Source organism: Melanotaenia boesemani, chromosome 6 (assembly GCF_017639745.1).
Source record: "Melanotaenia boesemani isolate fMelBoe1 chromosome 6, fMelBoe1.pri, whole genome shotgun sequence".
Classification (NCBI taxonomy): Eukaryota; Metazoa; Chordata; class Actinopteri; order Atheriniformes; family Melanotaeniidae; genus Melanotaenia; species Melanotaenia boesemani.
This window is the reverse complement of record NC_055687.1, coordinates 6,623,945-6,639,529: the sequence shown is the minus strand read 5'-3', so window position 1 is coordinate 6,639,529 and position 15,585 is coordinate 6,623,945. Positions and strand designations below refer to the sequence as shown.

General features: G+C 37.9%; 1 protein-coding gene across 10 annotated transcripts in view; it reads left to right on the top strand.

Moving 5' to 3' along the window:
• The window catches only part of syngap1b (synaptic Ras GTPase activating protein 1b), a 207,054-nt gene that overhangs the window by 122,393 nt on the left and 69,076 nt on the right, over positions 1 to 15,585 (top strand). For all 10 annotated transcript variants that reach the window (XR_006010703.1, XM_041987630.1, XM_041987629.1 and 7 more), the window contains one exon: positions 13,880 to 13,971. Coding sequence is in view for 9 of the 10 variants with exons in the window: in XM_041987630.1 (XP_041843564.1) it covers positions 13,880 to 13,971 (92 nt within the window). In the remaining variant the exon portion in view is untranslated. The remainder of the gene's footprint in view (positions 1 to 13,879; positions 13,972 to 15,585) is intronic.

Sequence of the window (15,585 nt, the reverse complement as noted above, 5' to 3'; positions counted from 1 at the left end):
AAAACATTTTTCCCGAATTGTCTGATTTATTGAATGATCAAAAAGAAATTTCCGGAAAGGAAAACCTTAACTGTACTAATATTTCCACCAAAACACAGATATTTAACTGAACAGTTTTAATGGTTTTATCTCCATATTGGTACACATGCAGTAGGTAGTACTGCATTTAGATATTCAAAGTTTCAGTTTTTAACATTTATTGTAGTTTAATGTTAGAAATTAGTTGTAATATTCATAACTTCTATTTTTGTTAGTCTGGAATTGGATGACTGTAAGAATTGTTGTGTTTATTAAAGACTTAAAAAAGCATTAAAAATTTACGTAACATCTCTATTTTAAACAGGTCTCTTAATGGGACTTTTTGCTTTTTTTCTCGACTACTGTAGTTGTTACTACAGTTATGAAGGTGAGACGGAGGATGTGTAATTGTGATTTAAATTCACAAGATTTAGAAAGTCTTTTTTTCATATAGGCGTTCATCCATTAAATAAGCAAGAAAATATTGCAGCACGCTGGTTGCAAGAAAGAGAAACTTAAACAATGTTACTTGGACACACAGATGATTTATTGGGCAGCTAAGTAAAAGAGACAGGCACGTCTATTCAGCATGACCTCAGGAAGGCAGAATCACAACCTCCCGTGACACAATGATGCCTCAGCCGGGCTGCATTTTTCAAGTCTGCTTTTCAAGCCTTTACATCACCTCTAAACAACAGTTGCATAACAGTATTTTAAAATAGGTGCAAGAAGCAAATCGCTTCTCAACGTTTCTTCACGCTTTTCATTTCAGTGCTGCTCATAATCACCGTTCATTAACGCATCCTGTCAGTCCTCAGCAGTGAGCCCAAAACTAATGATGCTTTTAAATTATTTATTTTTGGGATCTATCGGGCACGGTTCTGCCTGTTTAGCGCACAGATTGATTTGTGTGTGTGTGTGTGTGTGTGTTTTGTTACAGCCCATATAATGCCTAAGCACCTGTGTTTCGAGCTTGGCTGTACAGTGGGCCTAAAGTATGTCTGAAAATAAATGGTTAGGTACTTCATGAAGAAAAATGTTGCCATGACAACGAAACACAGAGCCTGAGTAGGGATCAAAAAGACAGCGAATGAGTGAGAGAAAAATTCAAATGGGCCTATCTAGGCTTTTTTAAATGCAGACTGAGCCTTTTGTGAACGCCTTTAGGAAAAAAAAAGCTTAATGGCTTAAATTAATTTAGACAGTCTTTAAAATGAGGGTGCAGGTGCTCGGATGAGACGGAGAAGACAATGACCGGGTCACCTTTTTTGTTTCAATTTGTCACTGACTAACAGCTCCTGCCAACCTTAACCATCTTAAACCCAAAATATTTGGACAAAAACTGTGGGTCACATGATTTAAATGAGTCTTTGTCTACTAGTTGTCACCTGGAGTCCTCTCTGCATATGATAACTCTAGAAAGGTAAAGTTTTGGCAACTTTTTTTTCTCGTCAAGCAGAAAATGATGGAGCCCGTAACTTCGGTGGCCATGCAATATTTTTTTATTAACAGAGCAAACACAACAAAGCTGTAGTTTACACACAGTGTTCATATTAAAATTCTAACAAACTTTCATTTTAATGAACAAAAAATGGGTGAAGGTTGATAGACTAACGTCCTCCTTTCAGCACTTATCTTAAGATGGTTGTCAAATTTAAACAAGAGCAGTCTGAGACACGAAGCATACAAGTGCAGATGCATATAAGCACACTGTTGCTCTGTTTAAAGTATGAGGATGCAGTCTTTTTTGGATCATCATGCTGCAGCAACAGATGGATTGGCTATGCTGGTTTTTATCTATGAGCCTAATGTTGTAGTACATGGTGTTTTGAGAACAGACTTGAAGCCTCTTGCATGCATATGATATTCTGCAATCAGAATGCATGAAGGTGGGGATTTTTCACTAGCAAATTATCCCATGATGTATAGTATGCTGTGCACTTTTAGTCAATAGTAATCTGCCCTTTGTGGCCAGTTACATAATGTATTAAAGAGATTAGTTTTCCTCATTAGGACTTCCATGTATGGAAAAGGCTGGAAGTATCAGGTTTTGGGGGTGAAGCTGCACGGCCTCAGAGTCTCAGTGTGGATGGAGAGTAAATGCATACACAGTGCAGGGATTTTTTCTTAATTTCTAAATGAAACGTGAGATGAAGTAATGCAAGTAGTGCCAATCTTAGTGGCCAAAACTTGCACACCACAGGGTCCAATGGGCCATAGGATGAACTTCATAAATGTGAAAATAACAAAGAGGACACTAAGAGCATGCTTTTTAAATTAAAGTAACTGCAATTCCCAATTTGTCCACATAAGTTGTTTTTTTTTTTAGTTTTTTTTTTTTGTTGTTGTTTTTTTTTTGTTTAAGTTTAAATAAAACCTTTATTAACTTTTTTCTTTATTAGATCTGACTTTATTTTGTATTATGTGATGAGTCGGTTCAGGTGGTCTTGATTTCTACACAGATGTGGAAATGTACACGTATGTACATTTAAAATAAATAACTTGAAAAGCAATTGCAGTTTACTGTAAAATACTGTATTTCTCAGTTCCATATATATGTGATTAAATGTTTTGTGATTTTGTATAACTATTGTGATATGTAAGCTGAAATATGCATGTAAATGATGAACTGAAGCAAAAACATTGTTTTCATTTCAAGAAATTCCAGGTTGTTCATAATTTGTTTTCTAAAAATGTAGTTAATTAAATTTAAACATCTTTTTAATATACTTGAGCTTTTTTTCCACTAAAATGAAGGGAAATTGTGGCATAATCTATAGGTTATTTTGTCATTATTTTACTGGTCTGGCCCACTTGGGATAACCTTGTACTGTGTGTGGCCCCTGAACTTAAATGAGTTTGACAGCCCTGCTTTAAAGCATTACCCAAGAAATAATTAGCAGAATTCTTTATTTGGCTCTTTAACAACATGTAAAATTAAATAAACAATTTTCAAATAAACTACCAATTACCATGTGAATTGGCAAAATTGTTGTAGTGTGAAAAGTCTCCACCAGGGGGAGAAGATACGTAACAGGTTGTATACAACAGTGTTTTGAGCAAAGTTTTTACCATAAGGTGATGCAATAGGTTTCAGAGACTGTATGTAATAAATATGATATTCATGGTGTTAAAGGGTTAAAGAAAAACAATTAGTATCTTATCTCTTGTAAATAGAAATCATTAGGGAGGTTGATATACTGGTTACAGATTATTTTTCATAAAATCATCAAATATGTTTATGCCAGTTTTTTTTTGTGGAGTGCAACTTACTTTGTTTTTTTCTTGGCTAAACAGCTATGCTACTTTTTTTACAACCCCATATCTAAGAACAATACACTTTACTTAATATTTGTTTTCTTTTATTGCAGATAATGTGAACCTAAAAGACTGTGGAGACTGTTATTAGTTACAGACAGGGGAAGACAGCAGAAAGCACTAAAAGCAGACAAAAACCTTATCTGGCGGATGTAATAAAACACATGCTCTGAAGTTTTTTGCTATTCTTTTTATAGTCACCCTAAGGGTCAGGATACTACACCTACTCAAACACTGCTTGATCTCATTGTCTAAAGCCAACCCCATAGAAACGGCTCAAACTGATACCGATGCCAGTAAAATCCTCTATTGCCCCATTCTTCTGTGCACAGTCTGCTCCTGCTCATTAAACTAATATGTGAGAAACAATAACTTCTCAACTAATACATGGCTCCTGGGCCATTTCATAGAGATGACAGCTGGTAAGATGTCTACATGGAAATGGCTTAACCTCCAGCAATATTTAATGACACTTCTTGAATAGTAACAAACGCTTAAGAAAAAGCACAAGATGAGAGAATATTTAAATAGATTTTCTCAAGTTCATGAACCCTTTCAGGATTTGTGACCTAAAGCAGATAAAGTCATTCCGATTTTCAGCTATTCATTAACTTTAAAGTCTTTAAAATACTCTGGCTACCAAATGGTATTGTCTTAATTTTGTGTCAGTCATCTACACTTTTAATGTCTGTTCTAGTGAATCAGAAAAGAGCTATATAATACTAGTAGCTTGTAGTAATTCAGTAATCGTTTCAGACAAATGTTCCTCACAATTTTATTTATAAATACTTTGAGCCTACATGCACACCAAAAGCCTGATCATTACCTGATTTCTGAAGTTATCAGATAATTCAAGTGGTCATTAAGACAGCATAATCTGATATCCTTTATCAGATAACTGCCATTGTCTGATCATGAGAAATCAAATTAAAACCTCAATAATTTTTCTCTTTTTTTGTAGCTTTTTGTTTTCTCTATTTATTTAATTTAATTAATTAAATCTTCTGAATGTGATCCGTTCTGTTTCCTTTAGCACCATGGACAGCTGTGCTGTTTGTTTGTAGCGTGCTGTGAGCGTCCATACAAACAACACTTCATATGCTTTCTTTTGTGGTTGTTAAAAGAACTTCTCGTCCTTGTTTCTGATTAAACAAGTTGCATACAGTAGCAGCAGAGGGTTTCTTTTGTAGTGACCATATTTTTGACCGTGCTACTTGCACTAATATTTGTGCAATACATGATGTGCAAAGTCACAGTGCACGCCCCACAAAGGCTCCCCCAAAAGCTGTGGTGTAATTTGAGCCCTGGTTTAATGTGACAAGTAGTAGTAGTAGTAGTAGTAGTAAGGTAAAACCATTAATGTCTCCATCACAAAATGCTGCCCATGCACCTTGTTGTCAGTAGGATTTGAACTTGGTAATATTTCCCCTCGTTTCATTGCAACTGTACTCCATATCTGTCAGATTGTGGAGACATCTCCTGTGAAAAGCCCTCTTTTGGTGACCTCACAGATTATCTATTGTCTTTAGGTCTGGGCTTTGGCTGGGCCACTCCAAAACACATGTTTTCTTCAGGTGAAGTCATTATTTTGTTAATTTAGATCAAATGCTTGGGTTGTTGTCGTGTCGAAAGGTGAAATTTCAAGATTCACATTTTCTCATGTGATTTTGGGAAACTATATTTTTGCTAAATGTTGGTAGATTTTGATGTTTTTGTTGGAACATGCTTCTGCCTTGCAACCCTACCCCATAGTCCAGACATATAGAAAATACAGGGAGATTGTTGTCCCATGTAGTACACAACCAGTACTTGCCAAAAAATCCTGGAGCTCCAGGATCCTGTAAGGGATCCTGTAGGTTGCTTGACAGCCTCCCTAACCAGTTTTTGTCCATTTTATCAGTTTTGGGAGAATGTTCAAGTCTCTGCAATACTACTGTTGTCCCATATCCTCTCCACTTTATGATGGCCATCTTTGTTGCAAGCACCAGTCAATAGACCTCAGACTAGCATGAATGAACTGAGTCACTTCTGTAACTGACGTTCCAGTTGCAGGTGTGATCTGCTGAAGTTTCAGATAAAGTAAAAGGCTATCGGCAGAAGGAGAGTCAGTCCAGCTGTGGAAACTTGTTAGTGGTGCATGCTTTAATCCCAACTGCTTCTGATGAGAATTTGCAACACTGTCAGATGCACTGTACACAAAATCAATCTGTCAAACATTCCCAGGTGCAGACTTTTGACCTCAGTGCTGTGATGTTGGCTTTTCACAAAATTAATTCTCTGTGTAGCTCTCTGAGCTGCTGTGTACCTTCTTTAGCATGTATGATGTCATGTTTCAGCTCAGCTAATCACAAACTTTATCCACTTTTTTTTCTCATCGCTCTTTCCAAGTCTGATGATGTGGCAGAGTTAGCTGAGTTAGATACATAGTGAGGTAGCATGTTTGGCTCACCAGAGGTTATTTCCATTGCAGATGGTCTATTATCTGAAGCTAAACAAAATGCTGGGGATTTATTTTACAATTTTTAAGGGAGCTAAAGGGAGATTTTTCAGCAAACTGTGACATAACAGTTACTTTTATATCATATTTATTTCAGTTCCCTTCAGTTTATCAGCCATTCACCCCACAGGTGGTAGTTTTTGTTTTAAAAAAAAAAACCTGTGGACTTGGTTTAAAGAGACGTTGGCACAGTTACTGCAAACTCTGTCATGGTAGGGTTTTTTTTTTTTTTTTTCCTCCATGCGTAGGTTGGAGAAAATGTTAGGACTGCAGACAGAGAGACTGGTGGGCTCAGAGTGAAAAGATTGCCATTTGGACAGGTAAATGAAAGACAGTGAAAGGAGAGGGCCGAGAGGAAAAATGAGGAAAACAGATAAAGGTAAGCATGGAGAAAATGGAGGGCTCTTGATGCCAAACCAATTTGAATGGGATGGAACATCAGGATGCTGCAAAGACAAGGAGGAGGTGCAGGGAGGAGGAAGAAATTGTGGGAGAGATGGGGAGAGGTAAAAGATTGAGGGCTGAGAAAAGGTTGAGTGAAAAATGTAGTATATGAATTATGTAAAATAGCTGTGTGGGAGGTGGAGGCGTATGTGTGTCTGGGCACCAGAGTGACAAAAGAGTCTGAGAGAATGATAGAGCAAGGAAAGAGTAGAAAAGATGGCATGATTATCAGAAGAAGTCGGAGGCTGACATGCACAAAAATAAAATATTAACAAACAAATTTAACCGACCTATATGTTGTGTCACAGTTGGCTCACTGTAGATTGATGCTTAAGATAAAAATGAAAAGAGAAACAAAGATTTTAAAGGCATACAGAGCTTAAAAGTGGGCTTTGATATCTTCCTGCTGTGTTCATTTTGCTGAATGGGATTAGTCAAGCAGGAGTCTTCCATAGGTGGTCTCCCTGATTTTATTAGACAGATATGTTTTGTCCTTATCTTGAGTACAACATGCTGTTGGCTACTTATACTTTTGCATGCTCACTGTGGAGCATGAAAAAGCCATGATTGTGTGTAGTTTATTTATTTATTTATTCATTGTGCTAGCAGAATTATTTGGTATTTGTCTGGCATGATCGTCTGTTGAGTTAATTATGTTACTTCTAGCTTCATCGCAACATCTTCATTTTCATTTATCCAGTAAAATCCACCAGATGGCTTCCAGTCTGTCATTTTTAATCACAAACTTTTCCTTCAGTGCATGTGACTCACATTTGCAAAACGTGTAGCATTACCAATAATCTCAGCTGTGCTTTATGTTTTCTGCTAATTCGAAAATATGTTAGCATGCTAGCATAATTATGGGAAACATTGTGTCTTCTGAACGGAGCGTGTTAGCATGTTAGATTTTCAGGAGCTTTAAATAGCTTTGAATTTGTGCTTTTTTTCTCCAAGGAAATCAGATGAAACCTGGATTCTCTGCTCATGAGAAATAAAATGTATGTAGTTGTTCATGTTAGGTCACATTTTTTGGTATTTGTCATTGAAATTTGGGCAGATAACATCTAAAAGATAGCAGAAACAACAGTTTTACCATTGGAGGATGTGAAACCTCTCTGGTATGGGTATGGGGATATAAACATGAGGAATAAATTAAGAAAATGTTGCTGAGAAATCAAACCTGTCTATGAGATTTGATTGCAGGTTTTGCTCTGCTAATTAGTCATATGAGGTGTCATGCAATGGACAAGTAATACAGTATTTTCATTGGAAAGAACAAATTAAATTACAACACAAATGGGACAATATGACTAAAATTTTTTCAGTTAATTTTTATATATAAATAGTTTTAAGAGTATTTATAACAAGCCAGATACAAACCTCTGTTATTTATATACGTTACATGTCATTAAAAAAATGAATGAATTTCTGAAATGAAACATACAGTTTAACAAATTAAAACATGAAACTTATTGAGCTGAATTTCTATGGAAAGCACCAGAACTTAAACACAACAGGGTTCTTTCAAGGACCTAATAGATTTTTGCAGCCCTAGATATTTTGTATTTTGATGATGGATGTCACAGTTACATAATTCCACAATTAATCACAGTATTAAACACTACGATTGATTGATATAGATCCTTTTTCATAAAGGATTATGTCTAAACCATATCAGCAGATCAGCTTCTATAACTTCTGTACGGAATAAAGACAAAGTTACACATCATCATCTGAGTGTTACCACTTGTGTTGCTTTGTGTTCATTTCACGTGAGTTTCAGAAAAGACGTGTTAGAGGGGGACAGTACGGCCAAGGTAAAGTTATTCCCTCCAAAGAAATGCCATCCTTGTTGAAAAAAAGAATAAGGAGTCATTGTGGAGGACAGCTCACTAGCCTGTAAAGCATGACTTAAAAAGTTGCAGGGAAAGGAAGAAATACAGCCAAGTCCTTTCACCCTCTGCAGGATAACCAGCAGCTTTTTATATTAAAGATAAATGTTCAGTAACTCCTTAAATAACTTTGTTTATGTAGCCAATAGGGCTGCAACAATTAGTCGATGTTGCCGACAATAGTCGACAAAAGATAGTCAAAAACAAATTTAGCCGTCGACTCTTGTCGGCAAAAAGAAAAAAAAAGTGAGACATCGTCCTCTTTTTTTTTTATCTCTGATAAATGTGCCAGTCCGCCAGGGGAAAAATGTGGCGGCGGACTAGGGAGCTGAACGGCAACAGAGGGCATCAATAATCTGGGATAACTTCACATTAAACTTATAAAATAAATTAAATACATGTGAGATTTGTAAAGCGGACCTTGTGTACCACCGAAGTGCGTCTGAAATGCTGGAACACTTAAAGAGGAGGCATGTCGAACTTACAAAACCTCATGCAAGATTTAAAAGCTGAACGTGAAATAAGAGCCATATATAATAATCATGAGATACATAATCCGATTGGTCGACTAGTCGTTTTAATAGTCGGTGACTAATCGACCATCAGAATAGTCATTAGTTGCAGCCCTAGTACCCAACCCAACGTACTGCTGAAATGAAATCTTATCATGTTATTTAAAATTTTGTACCTATGTACGATTCAGGTTGGGTTTACAGCTCGTCGCAGCGAGTTCAGCAGCATTCGCTGAATGTGACATTATACAGATGAGAAAAAACTGAATCAGCATTTTTCAACTGAGAGTTTCACTGTAACATAACCGACTCAGCAGGAGGTAGATGCCTTTTAGTCGTCACTTGGATTGTAGTAGAAAAGCATTTAACCCTTTAATGCAAAGTGTCCACTACAGTGGAATCATATTTAAAGGCTAATTTTAACATAAATTATCAACTTCATTGGGCATTAGTGAGTCACCAATACTCTGCCATGTAAAAAGAATAACTACATTTGATATAGTATATATACATACACTGTAATTTTTTTTGTTTATGTCTCAATTGCGACATCCCTAATTTCCACAGGTTCGAAGGTACTGGGGAGACAGTACAAGGACAGTGTAAAAAGATGAGATTTTAAAAGACATTTAAAAACTGTTCTAGCCGAGCTCACAGAAAAGAGACTGTTTTAGAGTTTAGGGTCTGCAGCTGAAAAAGGCTCTGTCTCCCGAGTCTTCAGATCTCAAAGCTGTACAAGGAAGATGAGTACACAGGATTTCAGAAAGAGAAGAGGGTGCCAGACCATTTAAACATCTGAAAGCCAAAAGTAAAATTTTAAAAACAATTTTAAAAGAAACAGGAAGCGAGTGAAGAAACTGCAGTAGTGGAGACTACCTTATTATTGATGCTCCCTCTCCTCATTCATGCTGAAGCTCGCTCCAACCACTGCAGTGTTCTCTAGTTTGAATGTTGTGTTTATGAATGGTAACTATTTTCTACAATCTGAGTTTACAGATTTAACAAGTAATGGTAGATGATAGCTGAGAAAGGTGGCATTAGAACCGTGACTACTCAGTCAAAAATGTTGGTACTGAAAGTCACGTTTAGAAGGTTCTGGGTAATCTACCTGCTCCCTTCTTTCTAGGAAAAAACCCTCTTCCAGAACCCTGTTTAGCCCTGGTTCATGCATTGGAAATGGAAGCAGTAACTGAAAGGACTCTCCGAAAACCCGACTTCCTTCCTGCAGCTGAAATGTAGCTTTTTGTAAGTTGCTGGGCCTGCTGCATCGTGGCATCGTTCTTCTAAAAGATATTCAGTCATTTGATATTTTAAAGCTTTCTATGAAAGACTGCTGTAAAAAACATTGGTCCAAAATCTCCTAGGTCCTTAATTTGTGCAAGATCTTGTGAATATGAAGGCTATAGCATGTGGTTTGTATGATTTTTGTACAACCTTAAGGTGACCCCTCAAACCATATGGATGGGGATGTTGTTCCCTGGATCTAACTGAGGGCAGCTCACACAGCATAACAACTCATTTTTATTACTGTAGTGGTCAAGGGTTATAGGGTTAGAGATTCCTGAATATATTTTGAGGATAGGGTATTTTTGGATTAATAAAACAACTGATATTTGATATTCCCCATTGACTGTCCTAAAATCACTTTCTCCATAATACCTGTGCAGAAATTTGCCTTCAGGAAATTGGTGCAGTAATTCAGTACTGACATTTTATTAAGTTTCCTTAGATGTGATGGATAGATAACCGAGAGAGACATTTTCTTACAAGCTGATATAAGTTCCTCAGGTCTAAATGTGTTATGTGGCATGCTTTGGTCAAATGAGACAGTCCATCAGCTCCTGTATTACAGATTTACACCTTTGTTCAAATGAGGCTGTTTCCAGACAAGAAGAAACCCTGTCACTTCATTTCACCCCTCGATCCTGTAGGGTCTGCTTCTTTTAGGATCAGTAGTACTCAAATTATTACTGTATAACAGAGCATCCATTAAAAGAACCTCATGTGGCAATTCCTCCCTCACATATTAGATCTATAACTGATATTGCAAGCTTATTTCTGTGCTGGGGGTTGTGTTATAAATCTGCAATCAGTGAAAAATGGGAAATAGGAAGTAGGTAAAAAAAAAAGAAAAAAAAGTCATATTACCTAGTCATGGATGTAAAATATTATATAAAGACCCAGTAGTGTGATTAACTCGCATAACTGCTAATGAGAATTTTCTTTCAATAAAAGCAAAAGCAGAAAAAAGATTTTGAACTTTCGAGATAAAAATGAATTCTACACCTTTGGCAAAGATCACAGCGGGTGCACAAAGCCTTCATTACGGTGGCCCTGGAGTGTCACAGCAATACAAAGTCACAACACGAATACAAAAACTTCAACGCTACACAATTAACTAAAACAAGAACACAAAAGCTGCAACAGAAGTTAGACTTTTTTTTTCTTTTTTTTCTGTAGTTCATCCTTGAATTTGTGATTAGGTTTCTGCCTTTTCTAGCTATCCTAGATACTAGATACTCAGATCTAAAATGCCTTAACAACTTTTCCTCCAAGCCATGAAAACTATCAGTCCACGAACCTTTTCTTCAGTTCGTCCTAATTAGACTTATTTTTTTAGCTCTCAAAAAGAGGCCATATCCAAGTAAGAGAGGACGTCTGGTCACCCTAAATAATTTAGGAAAAGTCTATTTTCTTTGCATTCACAGTTTTTCATAACTGAAGTGTTCCACTGTAAAAACTTATAGGCTAAGTCGCAGCAATGGCTAAGGCGGTCAATGTAGTTAATTGTGTAGTGTTGTGGTTTTTGTATTCGTGTTGTGACTTTGTATTGCTGTGACACTTCAGGGCCACCGTACTTCATTCCCCAGAGGTTTGCACATGTACAAAAACATAACACCTTTACTGGATTGTTCATTCTAAATCCATCTTAGAGTAAAGCTCTGCTGTTACCCACCAAGGTACATTGGTTGTGCTTTTTTTTTATAAAACTGCAGGAAACAAAAAAGTAATTGAATCAGGACATCTACAACTAACGAAGCTGCAGCTAAAACTGGGTCTATACTTTTTTTTAGAATGGTTGTCACCTTTTATCATGCCTCTCTGAGGTTTATTACAAATTGTAATATGTCGACACACCACCAGGATTTATAATCTCGGGTTGGATGCCTGCTCTGGCCTCCTGAAGGATCTGTCGCTGGTAAACTTTCATTTCTAAGGCACTGCTTAGTTTACTGCTACTTACACATACATACGTACATATGTACCCTAATTACTCAGTGAAGTGGCGATTCTTACTCCCTCCAGTCACATGATCAGTTGTTGCTTTCTGTTCCACATGTTCGGTCTGAATTGGGTAAAAAGGCTTTTGTTCACTTTGCACCTTCTGCTTGGAACACGGTGCAGAAAGGCTGGAAACTAACTGGATTAATTGCATGGAGTGCTTTTAAATCTGAACTGAGATTTGTTGAGATTGATTCCACAACGTGCTCTTGTTTTTTATCATTTGCTTGTAAAAATAATTTTCTCTTTTTAATTGTCTTTTGTGTGTTTTACTTGGTACCTAATGGAACTGTTTTTGTATTTGCTGCTGCTTATCTTGGACCAGGGCTCCCTTGTAAAAGAGCTTTTTAATCTCAATGGGATTCTTTTTTTCCCTGGTTAAATAAAGGTTAAAAAAAAACTGCACAGCAGCTAAATCATGCATTTTCAATAAAAACAGCATTACCTCATGGGCACATTCCCTCTGTTTAGTGAGCACCAGGCAGATGTGGGCTTCTCAAAAACTTCCCACCGTTTACACATCAATGCACTCGCTGGTTTAACATGCTTCAAGAGGAAACAGTCACTTTTTTAACACATATATATGTATACATATGTGTAAAAACTAAATGGAGTAACTCAGCTCTGATGACAGGATTGTTCTCTTTCAAGTTCATTCTATGTCAAAGAAATATATGCAGGAGAGACTAAACTTACATTAACAAATGGCACTGATAGAACTTCAGAAACATAATCCCTCATTCCCAGCCAAGGTTAATAGTTTAAACTGGCCAGTGGAAGAAAAAGTGTGACCCAGTTGTCTGGGTATGGGTGCTATTAAAGAAGTGGAGCCTGTTTGTAGATACCAGTGTTGGGCTTCCAGGAAGAAAGTTGGGAACCATTATTCTACACCAAGGTGTCGTATGTACGGCCAAAACTGGTCCACCAGAGTGCCCAAACCAGTCCAAGAGACCTCAGTTCAGGTGGTCAGGATTACTACAAAAATGTGAAAATATACTACTATGAGCATTTAAAATAGCTTCCAGCTCATGAAAAGTTACTCTAATCATAATATATAATACTGTATGTTTTTATTTATGGGTCATTCTTTTCCAGCCCACTTGAGCTCAAACTGGGCTGTCTGTGGCCCCTGAACTAAACTGAGTTTTCTACACTAACTGGGAAGTGTGACGCTGAAATCTGCTGCAGATCTGAAGGCCTCACTTAATAATGTTTGCAAGCCTAACTGGCCCCAAACACAAAGCCAGGGTTACTTTTTTTTCAGAGTTTTTGAGGGACTTAAATATATGCTCTCAAACACAGGAAATGTTTTTTTCCATATGTCCTTTTAAAACATTCACTCTAAATTTCGGTGTACTTTGTATGCTAATTTAATGATTTATTGTTTTTTCTCTCACTGCGCATCCACATGATCCATCTTTCAAGTAAAGGACGGGAGTTAAAAACCTCACTTAATTGATACATTAGGCACCAATTCTCTGACATGAGTCAATAAACACCTTCTTTATTTGATGTTCACTTCTCTCCACCAGTGCATCTCCAATTTCCTCTCCACAGCATGCAGACTGTTAATATTTGCCTCATCTTGCATCCAGACAGAAAATCTATCCCTCCAACAGTCTAGTACTTTGTTGGTGTGAGACAGATGTAGGAGTATTTGAGACTGTGTATAGCATTTGTAGGAGCAGCAGCAGTGACCTTGTATGGCTTTATTTCTGTTTGGCTCACCTTTGACCTCCATATTCTTTCACCTCTTTTCCACAAACAGTTTCCTGAAGCTGTTTAGTTTTTGCATTGACTTTTTCTTTCTCCTCCGGCTGTTAAATGTTGAGCCCTGTCCTCGTGTTACCGATGGTGTTTCCCTCCTGCTGACGTCAAACTGCAACCTACCTATCGGCTTTCTCTCCCTCTTGCAGATCATCGTGCTCGGCGGAAGAGTATAGCCACTGGGAAGCAGCCCAGCATGGAGGTCCCTCCCACTGCCCCCCTTCAACCCTTCCGACAATCCGTGAGTAACCCCCCCTGTTCCCGGCCTCGCTCGCTGCCTCCATCCCTCTCGCTGTCCCTTCTCCCTCCTCCCGCCCTGGGTCCACCACACATCTGTGGCAGACGGACCAGCGGCACTCCGCCTCACCCTTTCCCCCTCTCCCTGGCCATCTCCCCCTCCCACGCCTTTTGCCCTCAGCAGCAAAAGGGTTCCAAAAAAGGGCCGAGCACACCCCCGTTACCCCGCTCGCTGCCTCTCTCCCCCTCCCTGTCCTTCACCCTGCCCCACTCACCTGCCGCCTCCTCCTCACCCCCCTTCTTGTACTGGGGAGGAGACTGGAGGGCTGCCGGTTCGAGTCCAGTGGCGGGAGGAACGTTTATTGAACCACTGCCCCCTGTTGAGGTATGTGACACAGACATGGCTAAAGTCTAGATTCTGGCTGTGTTTATATTCACCACAAAAATTCCAGCCTGTTTCTCGTTGCCAGGGCAACAGATCAGCATCTTTACTATTGTTGCCGCACTGACTAAAAAATGCCTTATAAATGAGTGAGAAAGCCTTTGTTGGGGAGGAACATCTCAAGAATAAGATGTAGGACTTCTATTTGGAAACTTAGATTTAGTTCCTGAGTTTATGTTTGGATCGATTTTTTGAAGAAAATTAATTAAGTTTAGGTACCAAAACTACTTGGTTTGGGTTAAAAAAAAAAGCTTGTTTATGAAACTACTTCACACTGATTTAACTTTTGGAGGCTCCCAATTTGTAAAACTAGTATGCCAGTCACAGAAAAAGCTTGCTTAAACTTGTCAACTGTCTTTATTATCACACACTGTCACTACTTTTTAAGGAAATTAAATTACTTATGTGATGAAACAAAAAAAATGTCGAAGTAGAAATAAATGAAAACCAATGCAAAAAAAGAAAAAAAGAAAAAAAAAAAAAAAGAAAGAAACAACAGCGTGACTTGTCGTAAATAGGATGAAACTGCAAACACGGATGATTCTCAAATGTCAGCAAAGATGGGCAGTATTAAAATGTGCTGTCCTTTTTACTTTATCATGTCTCCTTTTATATGAGATGTAGCCTCGTCTGAAGCTGGAGAAGGAAGCAGCGAAGCGTTCTCTGTGGACAGAAATAATCCGGTTACTGTTTTATACGTGGCAGCAGAAACTCATCAGAACATATCAAACTTGAACATGAAAGAACAGATTTGTATAGTTAAGTTTGCACCAGTAGTCATTTGTCGTCTTCCCATTATTTCTGCTGGTGTTTTGCAGACTATTAGCATATCATTTGCTTCCTGTTACCTGTTGTAGAATGGAAAGTAGATTTTACATCCTTCAGAAATGCCAGAGAATCCATTAGAGGAGATGTGAAGCCTCAGCTTGGCTTGGTCAGGTCAGACTTTTTCTGTTCCATCAGTATTTCAGAGTTGTTAAATGTTGCGTTTGCATATCAATATTTCAAGTTCTCTGATTGCTTAAGCACAGAGAAGTGTCACAATATCACTTATCAGTGTAGTTTCCAGTTTAAAGCAGCCAGCCACTTCAGCTGTGGCGTTAACTACCTGGAGAGATTTCTGATCCCTGACTTTAATCCCAAAGGCAGTGCCTTTTCTCAGGCAAAATGGCGGCA